Below are 27,564 nucleotides of genomic sequence, written 5' to 3' on the forward strand. Positions count from 1 at the left end.
AAATCGACTTAATGTGTACCCAGGAGGAACTGCCACCCCCCCAAAAAAGCTCTCAAACGTGTCCAGGAGCTGAGTCTTTCAAACTACAGAAAAGGGCCAGGGCCCACAGGTTTTACCTTTGGGCCCCACTGCTGGAATCCCAGCCTAGGGACCTTTGATCTCATTCCTGACTCTCACAGGGAAAGAGGCTGGCGCGGGGGAAGGTCTCCGGGCAGAGCCGGGAATGTCCCCTGCTCCTCGCCAGCACGAGGGACTTGGCGCCCTCTCCCACGACCAAGAACTCGAGCGCCCCGGCCCCAGCCTGACACCGGGACAGGAGGTGGGCGGGCGGACAGGAGGTGGGTAGACGGGGGGCGCAGCCGAGCGCGACTCCTCCGCGGGCGGGGCCGCCCCTGCGCGCGCGCCGACGCCCCGCCCCCGCCCTCCCGCGCGCGCCCGCGCCAGGCTAATTAGGCGCGCGGTTTGTTTACAAACATGGGCGCCCGGCAGGTGCGCGCCGCCCGCACCGTGCGCGCCCGGGGTTCCGGGGCGGCCCCAGCGACTCGGGGGTCCTCGGGCGAGGGTGGGAGGAACAGGCGCGCGCTGGCCGTCCTCCCGCCTTCTGCGCGCCTCTTTGGGCACCAGGAAATACGCCCGGAGGCGCGTGTCCCCTGCGCCGGAGCGGGCGCGGGGAGGGCCGCGCAGGGCCCCCGAGCCGCCGCCGGCGCCGCGCCCCGCCCCGCGCGCCCCTCGGGCCGGGCCCGCTCGCGGCCGGGTCGGCGGGGCGGGCGGCGGGCGGGGGCGCGCGGGGCGGGGCGCGGCGCCGGCGGGGCCGGGACATGTAGTCCGCGCGCCGCGGCCTCCCCTGGGCGGCCCCGGCGCGGGCCCGGCCGCGGACTACGACTCCCGCCAGGCGCCGCGGCGCAGCGCATGAGCCCTGCTCGGCTCCGGCGCGTCTATTATGCTGCCGGGGCCGGCGAGCCAAAGAGGAGCCGGCCGCGCGGGCCGGGAGGGGACGGCCGCCGGAGCCGCCGAGGCCAAGTACGCCTTTCCTTTGCTTCTTTGCGCGAGCGGGGCGGCGGGCGGCGCGGGCGGAGGCGGGCCGGGCGGGCCGGGGAGCGCGGCCCCGTGCGCCCCGCGCAGGCCGCCGGCGCGTCCGGGGAGCCTGGCGCCCGGGCCGCCGTCTCCGCCGCCGCCTTTGTGCGCGGCCACGATGCAACAAAGCGCGGCGGCGGCCCGGGGTCGCGGCGGCGGCGGCGCGGACCCCTCCCCTCGGCCCTCCGCCCGCGCCCTCCCGGCCGCCCGCGTCCCGGGCTCGGGGGCGTCGCCGCGGCCGGGGCGCGCAGCCTGGAGTTGGCACGGCCCGCGCGCCCTGCGCCAGCGACCTCCCGCGCTCCCTCCCTCGCGGAAAGGATTTTTCCCCCCCTTTCCTCCGCCCGCCATCTTTCGAAGGGGGGATCGAGGGAGGACGCGGAGGGGAAGGTAGCGCTTGGGCGCCACTTTGCCCGCGCGCGCCCGGCCCGCCTCGGTCCCTGGCCGCGGGGCTCGCGCGGGGGCTGTCGCCGCGGCTGGGGCGGGGGGCGAGGCCGGCGGCGCGGCGTGGAGGCCGCTCCCTTCAGAGTTAGCGGCCCGAGCTGACTTTGAACCCTTTGGAGTTGCTGGGTCGTTGCGGCCCGGAGGAGGAGACCCAGTTCCCGTTTTGAAAACAGCGTGAAAAGCGCTTGCAACGGGCGAGACCGAGTTGGAGCGGGAGGAGCTGGGCTGGGCCCTGGCCTGACAGCACGGCCCAAGCCCAGCAGGGAGAAGCGCTCACCCCAGGCCTCACACGGCCCCCCGGCCCTCGTGGGCTCCCCGAGAATAAAGGTGGGGCTCGGGGAGTCCTCTCCGCCGGCTGCTCGTCGGGGTCAGGGCCGGGGGGTGGGGGCCTTGGGTCGCCTCCTTTTCCCCTGGGGCCAGGGGCGGCCTTGGAAAGATGAAAGTGGGAGCGCGGCACGGGTCCGCCAGCAGACCCCCCGGGGGCGGTCCCGTGGTCCACCCTGCGGGTTCCCGCCATTGGGCCCAGTCCCTGACCGTCCTGCGATCCTTCATTTTGGCTGGAAGCTTTCTACCCAGAAGCGCATAACGGGGGCTCCTCCCCGTGTGTTCCCTGGGTTGTGGCTGCGAAGTTAATGGTGCTGGGGGGGGGGGGGGGGTGTGCTGTTGAGTATCCTTGGGCAAACTACGGGCTGGGGGGAGCGGAAGGCGTGTAACTGAGGGATCGCTGCGCCCCCCCAAGTGAGGACGGAGGAAAAAGTTTGTTTTTCTTTTTCCTTCTTTTTTTAACCTTGTTTCATAGGTTTTCTTCCTGACTCTCTTTTAAATGGGGGTTCTTTCCCTGAATCCCTGGATGGCATTTCTCCTGGGGGAGAGGTTGGCATTCAAGGGGGTGAAGAAGAGGCCTGAATCCCTGCGAGGGTCGGGTACGGCCTCAGGAGTTAGGGACCTCCCCGCTTCCCTCCGCCTCCACCATCCTCCCGCAGCCGGGAGTCCGGCCTCTTAGTTGCAAATAAAGCTCTGTGTTTGCCCTTCTCTGTCGTGAGGCCTTGATGTGTGCTCGCGGTTACAGATCTGGAGAGATAGGGCGCACGGCGTCTGGGGCGGGAGGGGACGCGGGGCGGAGTGGGCTGTTTTGCCCTGACCTTTCTGGTAACCCGAGGGGGGTGGGCAGGCCTCTGGAATCTCGCCCCAGCAGCTCCTCGGAAGCTTCGATCCAGTCCCAGCCCCGCCGCGGGGACCTCCGGGGAAGGAGGGCCAGGCGGCGCTGGTCGATTTTTGTTTTGTTTTTATAAAGTGGAGTAATTGCTTTCTCTCCACAACAGCCCGCGCGCGCTTGGAAAGTGAGCTCGGAGGGCCGGAGGCGATCTGTTAAATAAGCTGCGCCGGCCGGACTCGCGGGCAGAAAGTGAAAGTGTTGGGCGGGGGGCGGGGGACGGCGGCGGGGTAGACAGCGCCCGCCGCGGCCAGCCGCGCCTCCTGCGCCCTCTTCCTCCAGCCTGGCGCATTGCCAGCCGCCCGAGCCCTGCGCCCCGCGCCCCGCGCCTGGCGCTGTGCACGGCCATTTCCTGGGTCTGGGCGGCAGAGGCTCTCTGGGGAGCGCTGGACCCCCGCCACCGATCGCAGTGGAGTGGTTGGTGCAGGACGCCGCCCCAGTCAGCCTGGCCCTGCACCCACCGCTAGTGGGAGCTGGCCCAGGTGGGGAGTGGGGGGCCCCTAGGGATTGTCTGCCCGGGTGCATGTGGGAAAGGGCTTCCCAGTCTCCAGGCGGTCTGTGGGTGGCTGCGTAGAACGGTCTTCCTTTCATGTCTACCTGACTTGTAAAGGGACAGGGCACCCGTCAGGCCCCATAGACGCCGAACTAGCGGCCAGTGTCTAGTCAGCATTCCTTGCTTCCAAAGGGAACTTTAGGGACATGTGGTAGAAAGCTGGGCGCACAGCTGTCTGCTGGGAGCTTGTCCCGCGAGAGCCCCTGCTTGGGAGCCCACCCTCCGCCCCACCCCAGGCGCTGCCCCCTGGTGTCCGTGGATGGGTCCCACAGGCATCATAACAGCGTAGGGTGGCCTGGGCACTTGGATCGAGGGTGCCGGTAGGTAGGTGTCCAGGGGGCGGGCGGCTTGTTGAACCCCCTCAGCTTCCCCTCGAGTCATGAACCCTTTTGGCATCTGCACCTCCGCTCTGGGGGCCTGTGGTCCTGCCTCTGACAAGCACTGGGCTTCTAAAGGCCAAGGGTGACATTTCTGGGTCTCCAAGTGGACATGATGGTTACCTGGGCCAAGGTTGGAGGGGAGTGTGTGTCCAGAGGCCCCGCTGTGTCAGCGCTGTGCGTCAGCGTCTGTTTCTGTGTCCAGCTTTTCACTGTTGCACATGAGAAGCTGGTCTGAACCTAACCCCTTTACAGGGTCTTTGTGAGCTAGAGTCTCAGCTGGCAGATGCATGGGGGGACGCCCCCCTCCATCCTTGCCGCAGAACCTGGGGAGTTGCTCAGGAGGTCATGAGGTGCCTGGGAGAACGCTCTCCCCGTGCTCAGGAGCTGCCATCTGGGGTGTTGGGTGCTGCAGGCGCCCAGTGGGGTTTCCCTGCAAGTGTTGGAATCTGGGTTCAAGAGGGTGATCAGGAGCCTGTTCGGGAGGGCTGGGGGCACCCGTGTCTCAGATGCCGCCCTGTCGTGAGGAGCTGGCACCCCGGGGTCCCCACTGAGGTCCCTGGTAGCTGGGGGCAGGAACGCGTGTTGAGCAGCTGTACCCGCATGCCGTGTAATCAGGAAGAGCTGGCGGGCAGTGTGCTCTGGTGGCGTCGCAGGGTGAAACTCGGGTGCAAATGGGAGGAGAGGGCAGGAAGGGGTGCCGCCCAGCCCCCAGCCTGCTCGCCCTGTGGGGCAGAGCCCTGGCGATGCCAGCCGGGTGCCAGGGCTACTGGCCCAGACCTGGGGCCCCGCTGCCTGTGCGCCCCAGATAGGCCCCACCCGCCTGCGCTCTGCGGCCTCAGCTGCCAGCAGGCTGTCCCAGCCCAGCCGTTGGGGGTCTGGGTGGGGAAGACACCGATGGCCGCGCGACGGTCCCGAGATGTCGGAGCCTGCACCCCTACGCCCCGTGGGGACAGGCGGTGTTCGGTAAGCTAGTGAGCTCTGGGGCTATGGGAGGGGTCGCGGGGGCGGTGGCTGGGACCCCCGGCCCTTGGGCCCCCCCTGCGCTCGGAGGGCTTCCAGGCTCCTTGCCATCCCTCCCGTGGGAGCCCCTGCTGCCCTGGAAAGGTTTGTGTGGGGACCCTGGTTTCCCAAGGCGGGGCCGTGCGACGTGCTGCTCTGGGCTGTCGCCGGTGGGCTTCCTCGAGGGCTGGGGGTGGGGGGCCGGCTGCCCCTCGACCCCAGGATTGGGCGGTGGTCCTGGGGTCCCAGCCTGATCTCCTGCCTGCCTGCTCAGGCTCCACGGCCTCCCAGCTCCTCTAGGCCTTGGGTCCTGTCTGCTCGGAGGGGTGAAGGGTCAGCGTCCTTGTGAGGGCCGCCGCATGGGGTGTGAGCTTGGGAGGGCCCCGGCAGGCGGAGCTCCCTCCCGCTCAGGGTCCCGGGGTTGCCCACATGGGTGTCGGTGTCCAATGGAGGTTGGCTCTTGGGATAGGCGATAGTGGCTGCAGTCGGGGCCAGGCCCCCCACTGAGTGCCCCGACTGCCTGACCCCTCGCACCCTCTGTGGGGCCGACTGGCCCAGAGAGGCTGGTCCCCCCTCCCTCTCCAGGAGCATGGGGGCTGGCCAGGCTGTCCTCTGTGTGTCCCCTGGCGTCATGCCCCCTTCCAAGGGGCCGGTCTCCGCCCCCCCAGAAGCCCCCTGGGGCTTCCCAGCCCCTGACACACACCGCTGGTGCAGCATCTCTGTGGGCTTTTTGCCGTTTTTCTTAAAGGTGGGTTGTTTGAGAGGTGGGTGGGGACAGCCTTGCACAGGTTAGGGGGTGTGGCTGGCCTGACCCTCACTGTGAGCAGTGACCCCATAGCAGAGCTGGTCGGAGGCTGGCTTCTCCAGGTAGGCTGGTGGGCTGGGCAGAAATATGGGGTGTCAGGGGACACTGGATTGAGGAGGAGCCTTAGCTGTGCAGAGCTGAGGGGATGTGGGGCCGTCAGGAGGGGCCAGGGGCTCGGCAGGCCAGTCCAGCACCTCAGTTCAGTTCAGTTGCTCAGTCATGTCTGACTCTGTGACCCCATGGACTGCAGCACGCCAGGCCTCCCTGTCCATCACCAACTCCCGGGGTTTACCCAAACTCGTGTCCATTGAGTCGGTGACGCCATCCAACCATCTCATCCTCTGTCGTCCCCTTCTCCTCCCGCCTTCGATCTTTCCCAGCATCAGGGTCTTTTCCAGTGAGTCTGTTCATTGGATCAGGTGGCCAGAATATTGGAGTATCAGCTTCAGCATCAGTCCTTCCAATGAATATTCAGGACTGATCTCCTTTAGGATGGACTGGTTGGCTCTCCTTGCAGTCCAAGGGACTCTCAAGAGTCTTCTCCAACACCACAGTTCTAAAGCGTCCATTCTTCTCTGTTCGGCCTGCTTTATGGTCTGATTCTCACATCTGTACATGACCACTGGGAAAACCGTAGCTCTGACTACACGGACCTTAGGGTCCCCGCCGACCCGGGGGTGCTGTGGGCATGCGATGGGGCTGGCCTGGAGGGGTCACGCCCTGACCCCGGGTGGGCTTGGGGCCCTGGTCGGGGCTGAGCCGCTCTGGGCAAAGGCCCTTCGGGTGGCAGCTGTGGTGGTATTCGTCCCTGCAAGGCTGGGGTGGTGGCCAGCAAGGCCCGGGGTGTGTGGGGCCACCGCCTGCCTGGCTGGCCTGCTCGGAGGCCCCTCGCTGGGCCCCTGGGTCCCCTCTCTGGAGGAGGCAGTTGGCTCCGTCCGTCACTGAAGCTACCCTGCCCACGCGGCTCCTGTTTCCTGGGGCCCGGCTGCCCCGGGCAGGGGCGCTGGGGCGGCGGGCCGGCCCCTCCCTGCGGGTCACAGCCCTGTCCCTGCGGGTGTGTCCCGGGCGTTCTGGGACGTGGTGCAGAGCCTCCAGGGCTGGGGGGATGGCCTCGCTTACAGCCTGGCTTTGCCCTGGGCCCTTTCTCCTCTGAGCCTCCTACCTCACCCGGAAAGTGGTGCCCCTGTGACCCCTGCTGATGCTGGGATGGGACCCGGGGGGACGGGGCAGTGTCACAGTGGGGGCCCTCGCGGGCAGAAAGGGGGCCCAACCCCCCGAACTCCGGAGACGAGACCGCGGGGTCTGAGCTGGGCCAGAGGGGAGAGGGAGGTGGTGACGCCCGGGATGGGGCGCCCACCCCCAGGCTCTTCCAGCCTCTGACCTCCACCTTCAGCGCCCTCACCAGCCTCCCCCCAACCTGACCCTGGCTGGGGCGTCCCCCTCGGCCCGGCGCCCTCCAAGCTAGGAGCTTCCCAGGACTCCTCACGCCTCTGCCTCCTCCTCTGACTGTGCCCACCCCCCTGCTGCCCCCCACATGGCGTGTCCCTCAATGCTGGTGAGCGAGCAGCCCCTGGGTTGGGCACCCCCGAGAGATGGACGAGACCAGGCCGCCATGGAGTGCCCGACTCCGGCCGCTGGGTCCTGTCTGCAGTGGGAGGGTCAGAGCTGCCACCACGGCTGCGTTTTCTGGGGGGTTTCCATCGTGGCCCCTGGACAGAGGGGCCCCACGCTCTCCCCTTGTTTGTTCAGGAGCCTGAAGGGCCCTGGTGTCCAGCCGCTCTCGATGCATCCCTCTGGGTTGAGCCAGCCTGTGGGGCCTGAGTTTCTGTTTTATTTCTGATTCCAGTTGCCCAGGGAGGAAGGAGGTGGGTCCCAGAGCCTGGCGTCAGGGACCCTGGGAAGGGGCGGGGAGATGGCCGTGACCTCTGGGGCCCGCCTGCCGCGGAGCTGGGGACACCCGTGCCCCACCCGCGGCTGGACGTATCCTGCACAGGGTCCCTCTTGACGGAGCAGTGGGTGTGTGGCTCCGGGGGTGGGGTGGGCCCGCGGTGACCCCCGGCCTCTGGCCCTCCGCTGAGCTGGGCCAGCCGCGTGGCTTTCTAAGCTGTCCTGCAGGATCCCGCCCGAACCCGTCTGGGTTTCCTCTCGCGTTCGAGGGCTTTTGCGGTTTGTCTGAGCATTTCCGCTCCGGGTGGTTTCAGATCCCCCCTCTTCGAGGGAAGGCTTCTCTCACTCTGACCTCCACCTGTTTGTGGTGCTGCCTTCGTGCCAGCAGCGGGTTCCCCGGGAGGGGTGTGTGTGTGTGTGGGGGGTGCTCCCCGGGAGGTGTGTGTTTTGAGAGGGGTGCTCCCAGGGAGGGGTGTGCTCCCCGGGAGGTGTGTGTGTGGGGGTGCTCCCCGGGAGGTGTGTGTTTTGAGAGGGGTGCTCCTGGGGAGGGAGGTGTGTGTGTGTGTGGGGTGCTCCCTGGGAGGTGTGTGTGTGGGGGTGCTCCCTGGGAGGTGTATGTGTGTGGAGTGCTCCCTGGGAGGTGTGTGTGTGGGGGTGCTCCCCGGGAGGTGTATGTGTGTGGAGTGCTCCCTGGGAGGTGTGTGTTTTGAGAGGGGTGCTCCCGGGGAGGGGTGTGTGTGTGTGGGGTGCTCCCGGGGAGGGGGTTGTTTTGAGAGGGGTGCTCCCTGGGAGGTGTGGGTATGTGGGGGGGTGCTCCCCCCGACGTGTGTGTGCGTGTGCGTGTGTGTGTGCGTGTGTGTGTTGCTCCCAGCCTCGCTCTGCCCTCTGAGGGGCTGGGGCCTGGGAGTCCCTGTGCAGGGCACGCGCAAGGCTCCTGACGATGGGCCGCGCGCGCCTGCGTCGCTGTGCCCGTGGCCCGCCTCCTGGAAGGCTGGCTTGCGGGGGGGCCTGGCGGGCTCCGGTGCCTGTGGTGGGGGGTGGGCCGCATGTTTTGCTCCTGCCTGTTTATCCCAGGAGCTGAGGCCCGCCCCCCAGCCCTGCCGGGGACGGGGTTGGGGGAAGGGGCGCCCCGGCGGCCTGCAGGTCCGCTCCGTCCGGTGTCTGCTCTTGGGTTCTGGGCTCTGTCAGCTGCACTTCCCCGCCGCCTCCCGGGCCGTCCTGCCTGAGTCCATCCCCCCACCACACACACACCTGGGCTCGTCTCCTCTGTTGGGCCAGGGGCCCCAGGGAGCAGGGCTGTGCCCCCCAGATCTCACTGTTGCTGTGGGGTGGCTGGGGTGCAGGGTGCTGAGCGCCCAAGGAAAGGGGGGTTCACCTCTTCTTTTTGAAGCGAGGGCTTTCTAGTGTGGCCAGCAGAGGGGCCATGGAGGCCCCCGCGTGCCCCGTTTCTGCTCAGAGAACCCTGGCCGTTCCAGCCCTGCTCCCACCCCTGTGATCACAGAGCAGATGTGTCTCCTTCCTAAGACTTGGTCCCCATCTCTGAGGTGTGAGAACTTCTAAAGAATCATACCGCACACCCCCGTCACCCCCAAAGCACTACGTTGAGTCCGGGGTCATCGAGCGGTCCGTGTGGACGTAGATGCCTCTCGACTCACTGTCCAGCAGGTGTTTCCAGCGCGCTGGCCCAGGGCGGAGGTGCTGGGGCTGGGCACCGCCTCGCCCGCCCCAGCCGTCTCCCCCAGCCCTCGAGGGGCCCCGAGGCGTCCCAGGCTGGGTGGAGAAGCCGACCCCAGAGACAGGCAGCCTTCCTCCGCTGCAGCTATGGGCCCGGGAAGCTGCCCCGAGGAGTGAGCTTTCTCCCTTGTTCTGTTGCAGCGGCAGCTGGCCCTTTGCCGCTGAGGGATGGCCCTCTGTGTCCGTGTTTACCTCCCCGGGAGGTTGACGTGTTTCCTTGCCGCCTGTCATGTCTGACTTGGGACGTTGTCTCAGACCCTGGGGGCTGTAGGAATGCAGGTGCGCTGGCTGGGTTCTGAGACCCCAGAGGCTCCATCGGGACATACCTGGCGTTGGGGAAGCGGGAGTCAGGCTCCGGCCGGGCCGTGGTTTGCTTCTGACCCGATCACGGCGGGCGTTGCCTGCTTGTGCCCCGAGTGGGCTGGAGTGGGGGCACTCACGTCCCGGGGGCTCACGGGCGTCTTTGGGGGCCCTGCTTCTGCTCCAGGAGGCCGCTCATCCGTGTGGTGGGGGCCTGAGTGCCCCGGGCCTCAGGTTCCCCGTTTGCAGCCAGCCCCTGTGGTGCTGCCAGGGGCTGACCCGGGGCCCCCGAGGAGGGCTCCCAGCCGGACGTTGTCTCGGCTCCTCCTGCGGCCCCTCCTGCTGTCCCCGCCCAGCCACAGCGGCTTAGGCCACGGGAGTGGGCTGGACCCTTCTGGAATCCTCACTCTTGAGTTTGCGTTGTTTCTCTTGATTTAGGGGGCCTGTGGGCACCCCCCTGGGGCTCCCTTGAGGAAGAGGTTCTGGAGTCTTTGCCAGTGGACGCAGGCATCCACCAAGTTGGCCCCCCTGCAGTTTTCCCATCCGGGTCCCTAGCCAGGGAGGCCAGGTGGGCTGGTGACCAGGCCTCCGTCCTGGGGGGGCCTGGCAGGACTGAAGGGAGGGGCCAGGATGTCCCGCGTGCTCACGCGAGCCCAGTACGGCTGGACCGAGGAGACCCCCGAGGGGCTGGTGTCACCTGGCTCTTTATCCGCTGTCCAGGAGCCCCCGGCCCGCCATGTCCTCGAGGGTGGGCGCCATGCCTCCGTCCTTGAGGCTGGCTTGGAAACACTTGACCGCTGATGGCCATGCCACTGGTCAGCCAGGAGGGCAGCTGGGACTTGAACCCTGGCGTGGCAGACCCTAGCAGGCACGCCCTGCTGCCCTTCAGCGGGGCCCCCGTGTCTGCAGCCTCTTCGCATCCCCAGCTGAAATTAGACTCAGACCAGGAACTCGGAGGGGCGCCGCTGCCTGGGACCGCCCCCCGGGGTCGTGGGGGCCCTGCTCGCAGTTGTGGTGGGGCCATGTGGTGTCTTAGGACTGCTGGGCGCCCTCTCTCACCCCGTGATGCCAGGAGCCAGGTTGGGAGGTGGGGGTCCTGGGCTCACGTCCCCGAGGCTCTCCGTAGCTGGGTTCAGGAAATACCCCAAGGATGGAAGAGCCTCAGCTTTGTCATCCGTGCGGCGGGCCTGCTCACTGGCCATGTGGGATCACGTGATGTCTCCCCTTCAGTAGGGGTGGAGGGCCTGCGGCCGCCACCCAGCGCCCTCTGGGGCTTCTCCACCATCCGGCTCCGTGACCTCACCCAGGAGGGCAGCTGGTGAGGCCTGGCCAGGGCCCGCAGGGGGCGGTTGCATGGTGACCCTGGACGCGGCCGGATGGTGACTCTCCGGCCTGTTCTGTCGTTTTACGTTCTCATGTGGCTCCAGCCCTCTTCTCCAGGACCAACGTCAGTTCAGGGCTGAGCCCTGGAGGGGCGGGTGTGGGGCAGCTCGTGGACTGTGAGGCTCCAGCTTCTTTCTGGAAGCAGCCTGTGCCTTCCGGTCTCGGGATGCGGCTCTGACCCCTGCCCAGGCGAGGCAGCTGTGGCAGGCGGCCCTACTGGGCCTCCAGCCTCAGCCTCCTGCTGCCCGACAGGTGGGCGTCAGTGGGGTTTCTTGGCCGTCCGGGCGACGTTGGTGGGGGGTTGAGGGGGAGGTGCGTGACGGGGTCGACGGCGCCTCTCACGGCCCTGCCGAGGGCGAGCCGAGACCTCGGGGTGGTTGTGGCACCAGGACTTGCCCCGGACGGAGCATGCACGGCTGCCCGGCCTGGCCCCAGACCTTGGAGGAAGAGACGTGAGCTCCCAGACGCTTGGCCAAGCATTTTTCCAAACTAGATGTCTTTTTATACTTGCTTCTTTTTGTAAGAGTAACGTCTTCTTAAAAAAATAAATCCTCCAGTTCAGAAATGCAAGCAGGAAGGGAGAAGGCACCTCGCGTGCTGTGGGCGTGGGGTCCTGGGCACCCAGGGGCCTCTCTGTCATCTTGCCGGCCTGTGTGCTGTGGGCGTGGGGTCCTGGGCACCCAGGGGCCTCTCCGTCATCTTGCCGGCCCGCGTGCTGTGGGCGTGGGGTCCTGGGCACCCAGGGGCCTCTCCGTCATCTTGCTGGCCCGCGTGCTGTGGGCATGGGGTCCTGGGCAGGCACCCAGGGGCCTCTCCGTCATCTTGCCAGCCCGCGTGCTGTGGGCATGGGGTCCTGGGCACCCAGGGGGCCTCTCCAGAATCTTGCCGGCCCTCGAGGGGATGTCCCGGGCTCTGCCAATGCCTGTCTCCTCAGAGTCGCTGTTGGGTCGGCAGGGCTGGCAGGGAGGCGAGGCCAGACTCTGACTGCACTGCTCGCTCGGGACACGCGGCCTGACTTGGGCTCTGCTGCGTTCCGGGAGGGCTGGCTGCAACAGGGACTGGCGTGGCCCCTCACGCCCCCAGAGGGACCATGACGGGTGGCCCGTGTGACAGTGCAGCCCGCCTGGGAGGCTTCTGCCCCTGCCCCTGGCTGCACGGCCCTGCGGGGAGAGCAGCCCTGTTGCCTGGGATGGGGGCTTGCCCAGCCGCTGACGCTGCTGGTGCCCTCCCTTCCTCTCTGGTGAGCTGGTGCCCAGGCTGCCAGGGGCAGAGGATGAGCCACGTGCTCGCTTCTGCCCTCGGGGGTGCTGTGTGCCACCGTCTGATGCTGGATGCCACACCCACGCACCCGCAGGAGCCTGGGCACAGCGGCTGCGCTCCCCCCCAGTGGAGGTGCCGGAGGCCGCATTCACGTTCACAGGGTGCCCCTGCCCCGTGCCAGCCCCAGGCTGTGGGCGCGTGGCACCGCGTTTGCACAGTGCCCCTGCCCGTGCCAGCCCCACGCTGCAGGGCGCATGGCACTGTCCACGTGTGTGTCCTCGCTGAGCCTCAGACACCCTCCAGGGTCCGCGTGGTCCTCGCCTCGGGACCCCCTGTGGCCTGTGGTCGGTGGTCAGTGAGCACGTGCCGGGCCCGCACTGGGCTCCGAGCAGAACCGCATCATCTGGGGTACCCGGCTTTGTTGAGCGGGCGCCTGGGCTGGGCGGGAGTGAGGCAGGACGCAGGAGGTGGCCCGTCCACCTGGCTTGCACTCTTGGCCCCTCCTGGGCGAAGCCAGCTGCCGTGTGGGCCCCGGGCGCTCAGCCACGGAAGGAGTGTCGTGTTTGCGGCGGGGGCTGACTTCCTGCTGCGCTGCCGTGCGGAGTGGTCAGTCACTGGTCAGGAGAGGGGGCGGAGGTCGAAGGCCAGGCTGAGGGCTGCCTGTCCCTGCAGAGAGCTGTGCCCACCTGTCCTCGTGCGTGGAGGAGGCCGGTCTGCACCTTGGCAGCAGCCTGGGCCCTTCCTGGGGCCCCCGTGTCCCCTCAGGTGGTTTAAGGCCCTGGTGGTGTCCTGCCTGTTTCCTGAGGACTGTAGCAGCAGCACTGGGTACTGGGTGCCTGCCCACCCACCCCGCGTCTGGGGGCCCGCCTGGCCCACACCTGGGGGTCCACACCTGGGGGCTCACTCTGCCTGCACCTGGGGCCCCACCCGGCCCGCCCCTGAGGGCCCATGCTGTGCTCATCTGACGTCAGGCAGGAACGGGGTATATCCTTAACAGACCTTGGGGACCCCCACGTCGGCAGCCACCACAGTCTCCACAGCAGGACCATCAGATGATTGGCGCGTATCCAGCACTGGCTTGAGTGCTCTGCGCTGGACTCCTTTAGGCTTGAGTCCCGTGGGGACCCAGGCAGACTGGATCCCGGGGTTGGCGAAGGGCATAGCTGGGATTGCGCCCAGGGGTCTGGCCCTGTGTCTGCTCTGCGCCCCTGAGCTGCCCGGGGCCTGAGAGGCCCAGCCGGTGATGGAGGTAGGGGGGACATGGGCCTGTAAGGCTGCGGCAGCCCAGGCGGGGAAGCAAGTCACTGGTCAGGCCGGGGCCTGCAGGCCAGAGTGGGACAGGCAGTGCTGGTTTGGACAGGAGCCCCATGTGGGGCAAGGATGTTGAGGGGGGCAGGTTCGCAGGGACTCCAGCAGGAGGCGGTGGCACTAGGCCAGAAGTGGTCAGACCTGCGGGGTGGGGCGCAGCAGGGCATTGAGGCTGAGACCTGTGGGGTGGGGGACAGCGGGGCATCGAGGCTGAGACCTGCGGGGTGGGGGGCAACGGGGCGTCAAGGCTGAGACCTGCAGGGTGGGGGGCAGCGGGGCCTGGAGGCTGAGACCTGCGGGGTGGGGGGCAACGGGGCGTCAAGGCTGAGACCTGTGGGGTGGGGGACAGCGGGGCATCGAGGCTGAGACCTGCGGGGTGGGGGGCAACGGGGCGTCAAGGCTGAGACCTGCGGGGTGGGGGGCAGTGGGGCCTGGAGGCTGAGACCTGCGGGGTGGGGCGCACCGGGGCGTCAAGGCTGAGACCTGTGGGGTGGGGGACAGCGGGGCATCGAGGCTGAGACCTGCGGGGTGGGGGGCAACGGGGCGTCAAGGCTGAGACCTGCGGGGTGGGGGGCAGTGGGGCCTGGAGGCTGAGACCTGCGGGGTGGGGCACACCGGGGCATCAAGGCTGAGACCTGTGGGGTGGGGGGCAGCGGGGCCTGGAGGCTGAGAATGCAGGCCATCTTTGTGTGGTGTCTGCGCCGTCAGCCGGGTGGGCGTGGCCCCTCCCCACGGAGCCCGCGTGGAGGAGAGGCGTTCGGGCCCTTGCGGGGCGGGGTGCCTCGGGGTGTTCCAGAACGTTCCTCCGAGGAGGGGAGCGGGCGGGCAGGCCTGCTCCGTGCGTGGGGTGCGCCCGGTCTCTTTTCGGAGTCCTCTCTGCTCTGGCTTGGGGTCGGTGGGGGCCGAGGAAGCGCTGGCCTGGGGGAAGCCCCTGGTTGGTAGCGTTCCCTGATGACTGTGGTATAAGCGCCCACGTGGCAGGCTGTGGGCCGCTGGCAGGGTGTCAGCCAGCTAGAAGAACCCTGCAAGTCGCGGCGACCTGCTCTTGCAAATCATGGCGGGCGGACGTGGGCCCAGGGGCGGGCGGGTGCTGTTCTGTCCTCCCAGAGGGCCCTCCGGCCCCCACGCAGGCCCTGCCTCCCAGCCCGGGCCCAGCTGGGTCCCTGACAGGTGCCTCCGGGGCCCAGGTCCAGCTCTTCTGTGTAGCCCCCCAGGGCGTTCTGCAGACGCAAGTGACAGGCGGGCCATCGACTTCCTCCCAGGATGTGGCGGGGGAGCCACTGTGGGGTGGCCCGTCTGTCACCTGCTGCACGGCTGTCCGCGTGGCGCTGGGCAGCCTCCTGACACATGTGGGGCCTCGGTGGGCACTTCCTTCCCGGCGCTGTGTGTGGAGGAAGTTTGGCGAGCCGGGCTGTGGTCTGCCACCCCCCGCCGCCCTCCCCGATTGGCTGAGGACTGGCCGTGTCACAGCCCGGCCGCCATCACAAACCAGGGCCCGTTCTCGTGGTTACATTGGAACCCCCATCTCCCGTGCGCTGTGCGTGCTCCACACGCCTTTCTGCCGGCCTGGCTCGGCCGTCGGGTCCGCGTCGCTGCTGTCGACGTGCGAGTTGCTGCCTGGAAGGTTGCTGCTGTCCAGGACGGTGTCGAGGCAGTCCCCCGCACGCCAGCGGCTGGTGGGTGGTGAGCCGACAGCCTTGGCCTCCACCTGGACAGCCGCCCCCGCTGCCCCCTGCCCCTCGCGTCTCCCCCTCCTGCCCGGGTGGGGCACCTGCTGCCGTTCTGCCTCCCCTCCCGGGTCTCTCTCCCTGCCCCGGCCGAGGGCAGCGGCGTGACAGTGGTTCTGTGACAGGTGAGGGGAGGACCTGACCAGGGCGGATGCGCCAAGGTTCCCTTGCCGTGACCGTACAGCCTCATGTGCCCACGGAGTTGGCTGAGGCTGGGGTGACCGGCCATCCCTCTGTGGTCCCTTCCGCCCTGCAGGTGCTGCCTGGTTGGGCCCAGACATGGAATGTCGCGCCTCAGCGGGAAGCACAGAGGAAGCCAGGGCCTCCCTGAGCCGCTGCCGTGACTGCCAGTGAGCGAGCAGCTGGAGGATGTCCGCCGCGACGCCGGTCGCCCCCACGGGGATCCCGGCGGCCCCGGGCCCAGTGAACCCACCTCCGCCGGAGGTCTCCAACCCCGCCAAGCCCGGCCGCAAGACCAACCAGCTTCAGTACATGCAGAACGTGGTGGTGAAGACGCTCTGGAAACACCAGTTTGCCTGGCCCTTCTACCAGCCCGTGGACGCCATCAAGCTGAACCTGCCTGTGAGCGCCCCGCCCGCCGCCCCAGCCCCTCCGTGGCCCCGACTCCTGCCTGTGAGGGTCCTGCCCGCTGCCCCTCCAGGGCACCCTGTCCTGGGAGGACAGCCCCTCTGGCCTTGGCCCAGGTGGTGCATGGAGGCTGCAACTGCTAGGAGGGCGGGCCCAGCCCAGCCCAGAATCTGCGATGATGGAAGGGCAGAGGGGACGCACAGGCCTGGGGCCGGGGAGGGCGGCTGCCCCGGGTGCAGGGAGCGGGAGGCTGTGGCCTCGTGGGTGGACGAGGCAGACCAGCCCGGGCACAGAGGTGCACTGAGGCTCACCCCGCACCAGCCCCGTCCCACTGAGTGGCGCGTCTGCACACACAGCCTTGTGCTCATGTGGGGGTGGCTGGCCTTTCCGGGGATGGCGCCCTAGCTGCATGCCTGGGGCCCACTTGCCCGTCTGGCGGCTTTCTTCTCTGGGCCCAAGTGGAGAACCCCGGAGTCCTGCAGGGGCAGCCCTGGGCCAGCACTTGGCAGCCTGGCTCCTGAGCCAGCTTGGCCCTTGGGCACCTGCAGGCCCTAGAGTGAAGTGTGGGACCCAGAGAGGGGGCCTAGCCCCTCGTCCAGCGCCTAGACCCGCTCTGCAGTCCCCTGCCCACACAGACTCCCGTCAGACCAGAGGGGCTTGGCAAGGTCCGTGCTGGCCCAGGGCTCCCCCAGACCTGGCGCCGTCCCCGCCCCGGCCCCCCTCAGCTGGACAGAAACTTAGGTCCAGCCCCAGCGCTGAGCTGCCAGACAAGGCCGCCTCGTGCGCGATCTTGGTGCTTGGGAGTCATGAAAACCGTCTTATTGAATCCGACAGTAACACCCCTGACTGTCTTTTTCTTAGGATTATCATAAGATAATAAAAAACCCCATGGACATGGGAACCATTAAGAAGAGGCTAGAAAATAATTATTACTGGAGCGCGAGTGAATGTATGCAGGACTTCAACACCATGTTTACAAACTGCTACATTTACAACAAGGTGAGCAGGCGGCGTGGCGTGGGCCCCAGCCGCTGCCGTGAACGACCTGGGGGGAGCGCCAGGATGGGGTTGGCTGGTGTCCACTGGGCCAGGTGCGTCGCAGTGGCTCTCAGACCCATTCAGGCCACCTCGGCCTCCCGCTCAGCCCTTGTCTGGCTGCGATCCGTGTGTGGGCCGCACAAGCCACGTGCCTGAGGGCTCGGCCTGTGCGTGAGTCCATGTGCCCTGCTGGCACGCTGAACGTTCGAACAGCCTTTCCAGGAGGAGTTGACACACCAGATGCTTTAAAACATCCCCACGCTTGGGCCTTGTTTCCTGTCTGTGATGGGATAAAGAGTGGTTTTCTATCTTTGTGCTTTCTGAGTTCTTGGGGGAGTTTCTGTGTTAAAATGTATCCCTGTTGCTTCCCTCCCGCCCCGCCAGATCCCTTAACAGCTTTTTAAACACATATGTTTCTTGAGCAGTGGTTGCACGTTTGCTGTAAGCAACGCGGCTCCTTTCCAGCGCGTGACCCTGCTTCTCCCGTGTCTTCAGCCCACAGATGACATAGTGCTCATGGCCCAAGCCTTAGAGAAAATTTTTCTGCAAAAAGTGGCCCAGATGCCCCAGGAGGAAGTTGAGTTACTGCCCCCTGCTCCAAAGGGCAAAGGCCGGAAACCCTCTTCGGGAACGCAGAGCGCAGGTGAAGGGGGTGGGGGTGCCCGCCTCCCAGAGCCGACGAGAGCGGCCCCTCCCCACGCGGTCGACGGCGGTCGGGGCCGGGAGCTCTGCTGTGTGGCCTGCGGGCTGCCTGCCTTGGCGCCTGCCTTGCTGGGACCCCAGGCTCCTCCCCGCTGGCCCTGGCTCGGAGGCTGCCCCTTCTGGGGCCACTCTGCTCCTGTGTCCCCGCCAAGGACCTTGCCTCCCCAGCGCGCAGCGTGTTCTCTGTGAATGGTCTGCGAGTGGCGGGGGTTTAGGGTTGGCACTGGGAGCCCGGGGACAGCCTTCCCTGCCCTGGGAACCCAGAACCAAGGTGTGCCCCCATGGAGAGCTGCCCAGGAGGGGCCCATCCTCCGGAGAGGCGGGGCGGTGGCTGGTTACGCAGCCTGGGGGACCCGGGTTAAGCCCCGGGCTCCGCCCTCCCAGACTGTGACCTCCCGGACCGCACGCCCCATCCTGGTTCACTCACCCCGGCCTCAGAGACGGCCACTGTGAGGGTGATGGCCAGGGTCTTGGGAGGAGGGGCCGGTCCGACAGCTCCACCTCCTGTCTTCTGCCCTCAAGGCTCGCAGCAAGTGGCGGCCGTGTCCTCCGTCTGCCCGGCGACCCCCTTCCAGAGCGCCCCCCCCACGGTCTCCCAGACGCCCGTCATCGCCGCCACCCCCGTGCCAACCATCACCGCTAACGCCACGTCGGTCCCTGTCCCCCCGGCTGCTGCCCCGCCTCCCCCCGCCACGCCCATCATCCCCGTGGTCCCTCCCACGCCGCCCGTCGTAAAGGTGAGCTTTCCCCGGGTCCCGGGCGCGGGTGGCTGTGGGTGGGTCGGGGGTAGCGCTCTATCCCTTCCCCGGGCACAGGCTGCCCCTGGCGCACTGGGCACACGGGCCTCTGGACCGGTCCCGTCCGCCCACGCCTGCGGAGTGGGCCGCGATTGCCGACACCGACGCTTGGAGCCGCAGGTCACACAGCTGGCGAGGGCGGCTGGGCTGGGCCCGCGGTGTCTCTGGCCTCTGTGGTACACATGGGTTCCCCGCAGGGCGTGCAGGGGTGAGGGCATGCTCAGATTTCCAGCGGTTGGTGTGGGGAGGGCGACGGCGGCCTCTGTGCACGCCCCTCCCTGGCTTTGCCGGGAGCCTCCCCCGCAGGGCCTGGGCTTGGAGCGCTTGCTTTCCGCGAGGCCTGCGGCCAGCAGGGATGGCCGAGGGTCCCACGCCCACTGACACACGCCGTCTTCTCCAGTTTGACCCTCACAGCGACCCTCGGGGGCAGGCAGTGTTTCCCCCGTCTTTCAGATGAGGAGGCGGGCACTCAGAGGGGTTAAATGGCTCCCCCAAGGTAAAACGCCGCTCGCCCTGCCCCGCAGCCTCCACTGCCTGCCCTTGGGTGGTGCTGGCAGGCCATCCTGCCCAGCGCCCTGCTGCCTTGGAGCATGTCCTGTCTGCCGCGGCCCCGTGAGCCCTGGGGCCCCCCGGTGCGTGCTTGGCCTGCCCTCGGCGCCGTGATGTGTGTGTGTGTGGGTGGCTGGCTCGCGCCTGCCGGCCTGGGGGCAGGGGCTTGGCTGGGGTGGCGCCCTCGGTAGCTGGCCTTGGTGGTGTGCACACTGTGGACCCCGGGGAGGCCACTGGCCGGGTGCTCCTGGCTCCCGGGGGCCGTCCCGCCTGCCTGACAGCGGGGAGGGGGGGGGGAGCCCTGAGCTGGTCTCGGGGTGGCTCTGCACCCTGGCTGCCCAGGTGCTCGACACGCTCTCCCCATGGTGCCCACCCAGCAGGGGCGGGTGGATTGCCTCGGCGTTCCCTCCCTGAGCGGGTAGCCACTCCTAGGGTCAGCTCCGGACATGCACAGCGCTCTGCCATGGGGTCCCAGCTCCCAGACCTTGCGCCCCTGCTGGTGTCTCCAGCCCCCTACCCCGCCGCCCGCATGCTCCTCCCGGCCCCTCGTCCTGTGGCTGCCACTGTCCGCGGAGCACCCACTTTGAGGCCCATGTTGGGGCGCCCCTTCAGCCTCTGACCCGCAGGGGTCTCTCATCTCTGCTGTCCCCGAGCCCCACTGGATGCCCGTGTTGCTCGCAGCGGGCCCCTGGTGTTGCAGGCCCCTAAGCTGTGATCTGGGCACAGGTGTGGCCACAAGGGGGCAGCGTGATGTGTCTCAGGTTGACGAGCTCCCCTGTGGGCGTGGGGCCTCGGGGCCCCGGCAGCCTCAGAGTGCAGCCTCACCACCGCCAGCTGTGTGACCTCGGGCAGGCGCCGGGGCCCCTCTGAGCCTTGGTGTCCTGTGTGGCGCGGGGGCCCTGGGGGAGCGGCGGTGGCCGTGCATGCCCTCGCTTTGCTCCGCCTGGTGGGCGGTCCACGCTCCAGGAGCGCCCTCGGGCGGGTCCTGGTCATCATCCCTGCCCCCTGCGGGCGCCGGCTCCCCAGCTCACAGCCGTCTCCGCTGTCGCAGAAGAAGGGCGTGAAGCGGAAAGCGGACACCACCACGCCCACGACGTCCGCCATCACAGCCAGCCGCAGCGAGTCGCCCCCGCCGCTCTCGGACCCCAAGCAGGCCAAGGTGGTGGCGCGGCGGGAGAGCGGGGGCCGCCCCATCAAGCCGCCCAAGAAGGACCTGGAGGACGGCGAGGTGCCGCAGCATGCGGGCAAGAAGGGCCGGCTCTCTGAGCACCTGCGCCACTGCGACAGCATCCTCAAGGAGATGCTCTCCAAGAAGCACGCGGCCTACGCCTGGCCCTTCTACAAGCCAGTGGACGCCGAGGCCCTGGAGCTTCACGACTACCACGACATCATCAAGCACCCGATGGACCTGAGCACCGTCAAGGTAGGCGGCTGGCCCCCCCCGTCTGTGCGGCCCGCCGGACCTGCCGAGGCCACGGTGCTGTCCCGGGCGGCCCAGGGGCGGTTCTGCAGGCCCCAGGTCATTGCCCGGCTCCCTCGGCCCGCCCGCAGCAGCACGCAGGGCCTCAGGCCTGGCCCGGGCCCCCGGTAGGGGCTGGCAGGGCGCTGTCCTCTGCCTCGTCCCCTCTGGTCCTGCGGCTTCCCGTCACCTCTTTCTGTTGAGCCGCTTTGGTTCCCCCGTCTCCTCCTGTCCTGCTGCGTTTGAGGGTCTCTGTAACGCTAGGAGAGGAGGCCCTTCGCGCCCCAGCCCCTCCCAGGACAGATGCAGGTCTTGGAGGAGGCCGTGGCGGAGCTGACCCCAGGACCCCCGCCCTCTCAGGCCCTGCACCAGGGTCTTCTTGCCCTGGGGGCTTCTCCCTTGGCGTTTGTGGGCATGGCAGTGGGTCAGGCCAGGTGTGGACAAGCAGAGAAGAGCAAGCTTGGGCCAGGCAGGCATGGAGGGGGCCTCCCGGCTGGTGGCAGCCCCGGGGGCAGGAGATCGGGGCTGTGAGCTCCTGAGGGTCTTCCCTGCGTGGATGAGGAGGCCCAGGCCCGACACCGCTCTGCTCCCTCAGCCGGCTGCAGTCTCTGAGGTCTGAGGCGTATCCCCAGCACATGGGTGTGTGTGGACCTGCGAAGCTGCCCCAACAGAGGGGAGAGGGGATTCCTTACCCCTGTGGGGTTGGGGCCCTGAGCTGCCGGTCTCAGCCATTCTGCCCCGGCTGGGCGAATGCTGCCCTGGGACAGACTCTCCTTCTGGAAGTCTCGCTCCCCACTAGGGGCAGGGCAGGCCCGGCCATCCAGGGCAGGGGTTCCCGGGGAGCCTGCTGGGCCGGGTGGCCGAGCGGCCTCCTCCCACTCTCTGACCCTCTCCCTGGTCGCAAGGGCAGACGCTGGCTTTCTCAGACACAGGCAGTGTTCCGGGGGCCCTGCCTCTTGTGGGAGCCCCGCAGCACCAGCTGCTTTTCCTGGGCTGATGTTTCGTCTGTACGACGTGAACAGCGGGTCAGGACGCAAGCCGAGCAGCAGAGGGAAGCCCCCCTCTGGCTCCACCGCCCTCCTTCCCCAGGGGTGACTGTTGCTGACGGTTCGGTCGCATCTTTCCTGAGCATCTCCTGGCTCAGGCTGGCTCTTTGCCAGCAGGTTCTGTCAGTGGGGCAGTGATTCCCAGGCTCTGAGGTGGATCAGGACGGTGGCCAGCAGTCAAATTAGACCCGAAGTCCAAGACTGTCCAGGTGTTGCGAGAGTCTTGGGTGCCCATTTGCTGAGCTGCTCCAGAGTGAGGAGGTTGTGCAGAGGGCTGGAGCCCAGCAGCCCCAGTGTTGCTGGAAGCTCCTGAGAGGGCAGAGGAGGGTGATGTGTGCTAGGCTGGAGGGGCTGCAGGTCCTGGAGTCTGACCACCAGCTGCCCCTCCTCCTAGGCCAGGACTCTTGCTCTGGGTGCAGGCGGGGTGGGTGGCTGGGCTCTGGCCCCCAGGATCAATGGGCACCTCAGACCCCCGACACGAGGTCCCTGACATGAGCTCCACGTGAACCCAGCCAGGCCCAGGCAGCGCACGCCTCGAGAGCCACTGCCCTGACCTTGCTGCCTCCATGCAGCTGCCCGTCTGGGCGCACCCCGTCCCCCGCCGTGGTGCCCATTGTCTGTATCCCGGCGGCAGCGGGACAGTTGGGTGCCACTGTGAGGCAGGCTGGCCAACAGCACCTGGATTCTCCGGGGAGAAAATTAAAGGTCTCGTTGCGAGAGCTGAGTCACCCCCTAAACGAGCGGAGGGTGACTTCCTGCCACAAGTTGCTCGTTCCCTGCCAGAGCCCCTGCCAACAGGGACACGGATGGTGAAAAATCAGACAGGACGTAGAGCTGGGGTTTGGGGTGAGGATGGGGCGGGTGGTGGCTGCGGGAGCTGACTCCTGTGAGCGCCCTTTTTTTCTTCCCGGGGATCTGCCTCGCTCCCGGGCCCCTGGGCCTTCCCCTCCAAGCCTCCCTTCCCCTCTCTCCCGGGCTCCCAGGCACGGTCTCGGGCTGGCGCTGGACCTGGGGCGGGCCCTGAGGCCTGGCAGTGCCTTACGCCCGTGGCATGTGTCTTACAGAAGAAGATGGACAGCCGCGAGTACCCGGACGCGCAGGGCTTCGCGGCCGACATCCGGCTGATGTTCTCAAACTGCTATAAGTACAACCCCCCGGACCACGAGGTGGTGGCCATGGCCAGGAAGCTGCAGGTGAGCCCGGCGCTGGCGGGCGGCGCCGCTCGGGGAGGGCGTCGGGAGCATCCAGCCGGGGAAGGCGCAGGGTTGGGGGGTCCCGGGACTTCACCCACGAGCACATTCTTGAGTGGTGGCTGAGTGGCCGCCAGGCCCTGGGCCTGCTCCCCAGGAATGAGGCGGCCCGCCAGCCAGTCCCTGCCTCCGGGGAGTGCAGGCTCAGGTGGGCGGCAGCGCAGAGGTGGGCCCGCAGGCGTTCTGGGGGCCTGGGGGCAGAGAGGAGGCTGCTCCATGCGCGTCGCTGCGTGCCGGGGCCCGCGGCTGTCCTGCCAGGCAACAGCTCGTGGCTTTGCTGATGACGTGGGAGCGTGGGGCCTGCAGGGAAGCGCAGACTGGGCTTCAGTGGCGGGCCCTTGGGTGTGTGCACAGCTCTCACACACGCCACGAGTGTGTGTGTGTGTGTACCCACGCGCGTGCTCGTCTGTCAGTCTGCAGGCTGACCCGGGTTTCCGTGGGGGCTGGCACGCGGAGTCTGCTCTCTCTGCGACCACCTGGGCTGTTTGCGACCCCATGGAATGCAGCCCGCCAGTCTTGTCTGTCCCTGGGATTCTTCAGACCAGAACGCTAGAGTGGGTTGCCATTCTCCAGGGGATTTTTCCCCACCCAGAAATCGAACCCAGGTTCTCCCACAATGCAGGCAGATTCTTTACCTTTTGAGCAACCAGGGAATCCCTTTGTAAATAAGAGCACCTATATTTCACATGGGATAAAATCAGAAAGCCTTCTGTTTAGAAGAAAGAGAGACCCTGTGGACGTGTGTTCTGTTCCAGGAGCTCTCTTTTCACAGGACCTAGCATGGTGTTCTGTTAAGACACCCCCCATCTCTTGCTCAGAACCCTTTTGTAAACCTTGTACAGTCACTCAGACACGTCCTTGCTCACCCAGCCCCAGACGGGGGTGGCAGGGGTCCTCCTTCTGGGCCTCTGGATCCTGGCTCCCCCCCTTCCTCCTGCCTGGGGGCGCTGGCTGCTGCCCGCTCTGTGGCTCCCGCTGGGATGGGCGCAGAGCCGTCCTGGAGTCCCAGGGCTCCCAGAGGAAGCCACCCGGACCCACGGTTTCAGACCCCGGCCCGGACCCCAGAAGGCTCTGCCCAGCCCCATGCTCTCACTGCTCTTTGACGCCCCTGAACCTTGTAAGTTGCCCCATGAGGAAGCCAGGCGGCCCTTGGGCCAAGGGCAGTGGCTGGGTCTGGTTCTGGTCCAACTGAAGGGGGTCTCCCCGGTATGGGACCCTTACCTGCTGATGACTGTGGTTCTGATCCCATGGAATGGGGTCTCCCCGGTGTGGGACCCTACCTGCTGATGACTGTCGTGACCCCGCAGTTGGGTTAGAGCCCGACTCTGCAGCAGTCTGAGGTCGACCAACCCCCACCCCCAACCAGGACAGAGCAGGCCGGACCAAGGTGGCTGCGTGCCTCCTGCATGTTGTTGCCTGGACTCCAGCAGGAGATTCTGGGGGGCCAGGACCCAGAGCAGCTCCTCCCAGAGCCGGACACCCGCTCATGTGGCTCCGTGTGTGAGCCAGGCGGGGAAGGCTCACTGCCTGCTGTTCAGCCTGTCTGAGATGAGCCTGGGCTGCCAGGGGGAGGGGGTGTCTTCGCCGAGCGTGCTCCCACTATAGAGGGGACCTTCGCTGAGCGTGCTCCCACCAGGGAGGGAGCCTTCGCTGAGCGTGCTCCCACCAGGGAGGGGGGCTTTTGCTGAGTGTGCTCCCAGGGCTATGCAGGAGCTGCTGGCTGTTTTGACTGAACTGGACCATTTGAGCCAGCTCTTGGACCCCGCCCCAAGAACGAGGTGGGATGCTCCAGCGATACCACCAGGCAGAGAGATGGGAGAGCATGAGTGGCTCTCAGACCCGGTGTCGGGGGCCCAGGAGAGGCCTTAGCTCCCGGGCAGGCCTCTCACTGTCTGGCAGTAGGTGGCAGCCTTGGAGCCGGAGCAGAAAGGACTTGCCTGTCTTTTACAGGAGGCAGGCACTTGGGTGCCCGCTCCTGCAGGGCTGTGTCCGCAGCTGCTGGCCCTGTGCCCCTAGTCCGGGGCCGCGCTCACTGCCTGGGAGGGAGGGACATAGGGAGGGAGACAGGGAGCAGGCGCCCTGGGCAGGCCTGGCCGTCTTCCCGCGCCCCGGGGCTGCCCACAGGTGCTGGGACCCAGGCTGCCCCTGCTCTCCCGCAGGACGTGTTTGAGATGCGTTTCGCCAAGATGCCGGACGAGCCAGCGGAGGCGCCTGCCCTGCCCGCGCCTGCGGCCCCCGTGGTCAGCAAGGGCGTGGAGAGCAGCCGCAGCAGCGACGAGAGCTCGTCGGACTCGGGCAGCTCGGACTCGGAGGAGGAGCGCGCCACGCGGCTGGCGGAGCTGCAGGAGCAGGTGAGCGGCTGTGCGGGACGGGGGGCTTGGGCAGGACCGTGGCCCGTCCCCGCCGGCCCCTGACCCAAGGTCTGCCCCAGCCGCCGCCCCGTCCCCAGCCACAGCCGTCCTTGCCCGGCATGGCTGGGAGGGGACCCGGGAAAGGCGTCAGCTCCAGGGCCCCCTTGCCAGTGCCCACAGGCCTGGGGCCTCGTGAGCCGCCTGTGTTGGGATGTCCCTGGAGCCTCTTCTGCTCCAGAAAGGTCTGCGGGGGCTGCAGTCGCGCGGCCCCCAGAGTCTACCTCTCGGAGGTGGAAACTGGGCCCTCCTGCCTCCGCCTCTGACCCCTGAGGTTTGCTCCCACCCCCCTTCACGCTCCTTCTGTGCAAGACTGGAGCAAGAGGTGCTAGATTCCCGGGGGGCTCTCTGGCAAGGAGGAGACGGTGAGTAGCGGTGATTCTGCCGCAGCCCGAGGGGCTGGGCAGCTGAGCTGAGCCCCATGGGGGCTCACGGGCTGGGGTCGGCGTGCGCAGCGTCCCCATCCTGCCCGTCCACCTGCTGAAGGCTGGGGTCACCGTTTCCTCACCGGTGGAGCGTGGCTCCCAGAGCTCCTGGGCGCCCTGAGGGGCTGCTGGGGTGAGGGACGTGTGGAGCGCGTGCACGCTGCCCGCCGCCTGCAGGCCTCGTTCGGTGTTGGCTGCTGGCCCTGCGCAATATTTGCCCCGCAGTCCTGCCATGTGGCGCCCCGGTGGCTTGCCCACGAGCTCGGCTGTGGATGCTCTCCCCGGGGTGGGCGGTTTAAGCGCCTTCCTGGAGCATCTCCCCCCGCCCAGCCCAGAGTCCTCACCCGGGGGCCCGTGTCTTCCAGCTGAAGGCCGTGCACGAGCAGCTGGCCGCCCTGTCTCAGGCGCCAGTGAACAAGCCAAAGAGAAAGAAGGAAAAGAAGGAGAAAAAGAAGAAGGACAAGGACAAGGAGCGGCACAAGGTCAAGGCCGAGGACGAGAAGCGGGCCAAGGCCGCCCCGCCCGCCAAGCAGGCCCCGCAGAAGAAGGCGCCCGCCAAGAAGGCCAACAGCACCACCACGGCCGGCAGGTGGGCTCCACGCCGAGCGGGCTGGGCACCGGCTGGCAGGGGTGCTGGGCGGGGGCTCTGGATGCTGGGCTGTCGGGAGAAAGGGCGGTGTGTGGGGGCATTGGTAGGCCTCGTTTTGCCCCCCTTGTGGGGAGACCGTAGGGACCCAGCGAGGGCTCCACCGGGCGTCAGGAAGGGTATGGGCTCTAGAGGGCAGAGCTCCACTCCCGGGGGGCTGGCCTCAAGACAGGCGTGGAGACCTCTAGAGTCGCGGTCTTGGGGACGTTTTCCTGATCTGGGCAGGGGTTTTCTTTGGGGGTGTGTCGGGCTCTGGGCACCCCGTTCCCAGGTCACCTAGTACGTGCAGGGTCAGGAGGGGGCGGTGCCCCTCGGTGAACAGCTCCGTGGGCCCCACGGCTTTTCCTTGGTTCCTGCCGAGGCCCAGCGCCGCCCCAAGGATTGCTGGCAACAGACCGGCAGGGACGGCACGGGGAGGTGTGTGGGGCCCGGGGGCTCCTCCCAGGAGGCGGGTGAAGCCTCCCCGGGTGAGGAGACCTCCCTAGGCCGCCTCCATCCAGCTGCATAGACGGGCAGGATGGAGATCGAGGAGCCGGGAGGGGCAGCGGGCACAGAGCTGTGCCGGGGAGGAGGACGTGTCCCTCGTGGGGACTGGGACAAGCGGGGCGCCACCCAGGATGCCTGGGAGGAGGGGAGAGCTGAGGCTGCGGAGGCTGACGGGTTTCGTTCAGGGGCTCGCGGCTTATCCTCTGAGCAGATGAAGCCAGAGTGGAGGAGGGAGGCGCAGGGGGCAGAGTGGGCAGAAGGACACCCCTGGAGGCTGGTGTAGTCCTGCGGACAGGAGGGGCCGGCGTGCCCGTTGGCTAGGGTGGAGGCCTGTGGCTTCAAGAGCTGTTGGTGCGGCCGAGTGGACTGGCTTTGGTCCCTGGACAGAGGAGGGGCTGGTGGAGCGCGGGGCGTGGGCTCCGGCAGCGGGTGGGCAGTGAGCGCGGCCAGGGCTTGTCCGTGCCTCCTGCTTGTGGGGAGGCAGGAATCGGCGCCCTGTCCTGTCTCTGGTTTTGGCGTCAGTGGGCTGCCGGCCTCAGCAGTGACTGGGGAGGTGCTCTCCGCCGTCTCCTGGGGCGGGCTTGCAGAGCTGGCGTCCTGCTTCTTGCTTTGTTGCTGGCTGCCCTGGGTCCTCGTTGCTGGAGGGGTCTGCTCGCGAACTGCAGGCTCGGGCTTCTCCCTGCAGTGGCGGCTCTGCGGTGCGCTGCAGGGCTGGTGGCCCCCGGGCTCTGGAGCGTGGGCCCGGTAGTTGTGGCGCGTGGGGTCTTCCCCGACCAGGGGTCGAGCCCGTGTCTCCTGCCTCAGCACGTGGATTCTTTACCACGGAGCCACGGGGGAAGCCCCCAGAATCGGGATTCTTAAGTGTGCGAGACGGTTCACCTTGAACCCATCTAGACCTGGGGTTTCACGGTGGGAAGGTCTTCAGCCATGAGTTCAGCCCTTTCAGTAGATACAGGGAGTCCGGTTACTGGCGTGGCCGGTGTTCTCTCATCGTGGTGGGTTGGTTTGTAACGCCCCCTTTTCTGCAGGGTCTGTACCAATGTGCCTTTTTTTTTCCGTTCCTTGTGTCCGTAATTCGCGTCTGTTTCCTGGTGAATCTGGAGCAT

At 67.6% G+C, this 27,564-nt stretch overlaps 1 protein-coding gene across 1 annotated transcript in view; it reads left to right on the forward strand.

Annotated features, from left to right (window-relative positions):
* The first annotated feature begins 962 nt into the window (after positions 1-962).
* Positions 963-27,564, forward strand: part of BRD3 (bromodomain containing 3) — a 36,682-nt gene continuing 10,080 nt past the window's right edge. The window contains exons 1-9 of the mRNA XM_068965649.1: positions 963-1,020; positions 15,321-15,646; positions 16,514-16,651; positions 17,186-17,333; positions 17,915-18,129; positions 19,790-20,161; positions 22,308-22,436; positions 24,653-24,844; positions 25,692-25,915. Of these exons, the coding sequence (XP_068821750.1) occupies positions 15,434-15,646; positions 16,514-16,651; positions 17,186-17,333; positions 17,915-18,129; positions 19,790-20,161; positions 22,308-22,436; positions 24,653-24,844; positions 25,692-25,915 (1,631 nt within the window). The 5' untranslated portion in view covers positions 963-1,020; positions 15,321-15,433. The remainder of the gene's footprint in view (positions 1,021-15,320; positions 15,647-16,513; positions 16,652-17,185; positions 17,334-17,914; positions 18,130-19,789; positions 20,162-22,307; positions 22,437-24,652; positions 24,845-25,691; positions 25,916-27,564) is intronic.

This window comes from Capricornis sumatraensis, chromosome 1 (assembly GCF_032405125.1).
Source record: "Capricornis sumatraensis isolate serow.1 chromosome 1, serow.2, whole genome shotgun sequence".
NCBI classification, from domain to species: domain Eukaryota; kingdom Metazoa; phylum Chordata; class Mammalia; order Artiodactyla; family Bovidae; genus Capricornis; species Capricornis sumatraensis.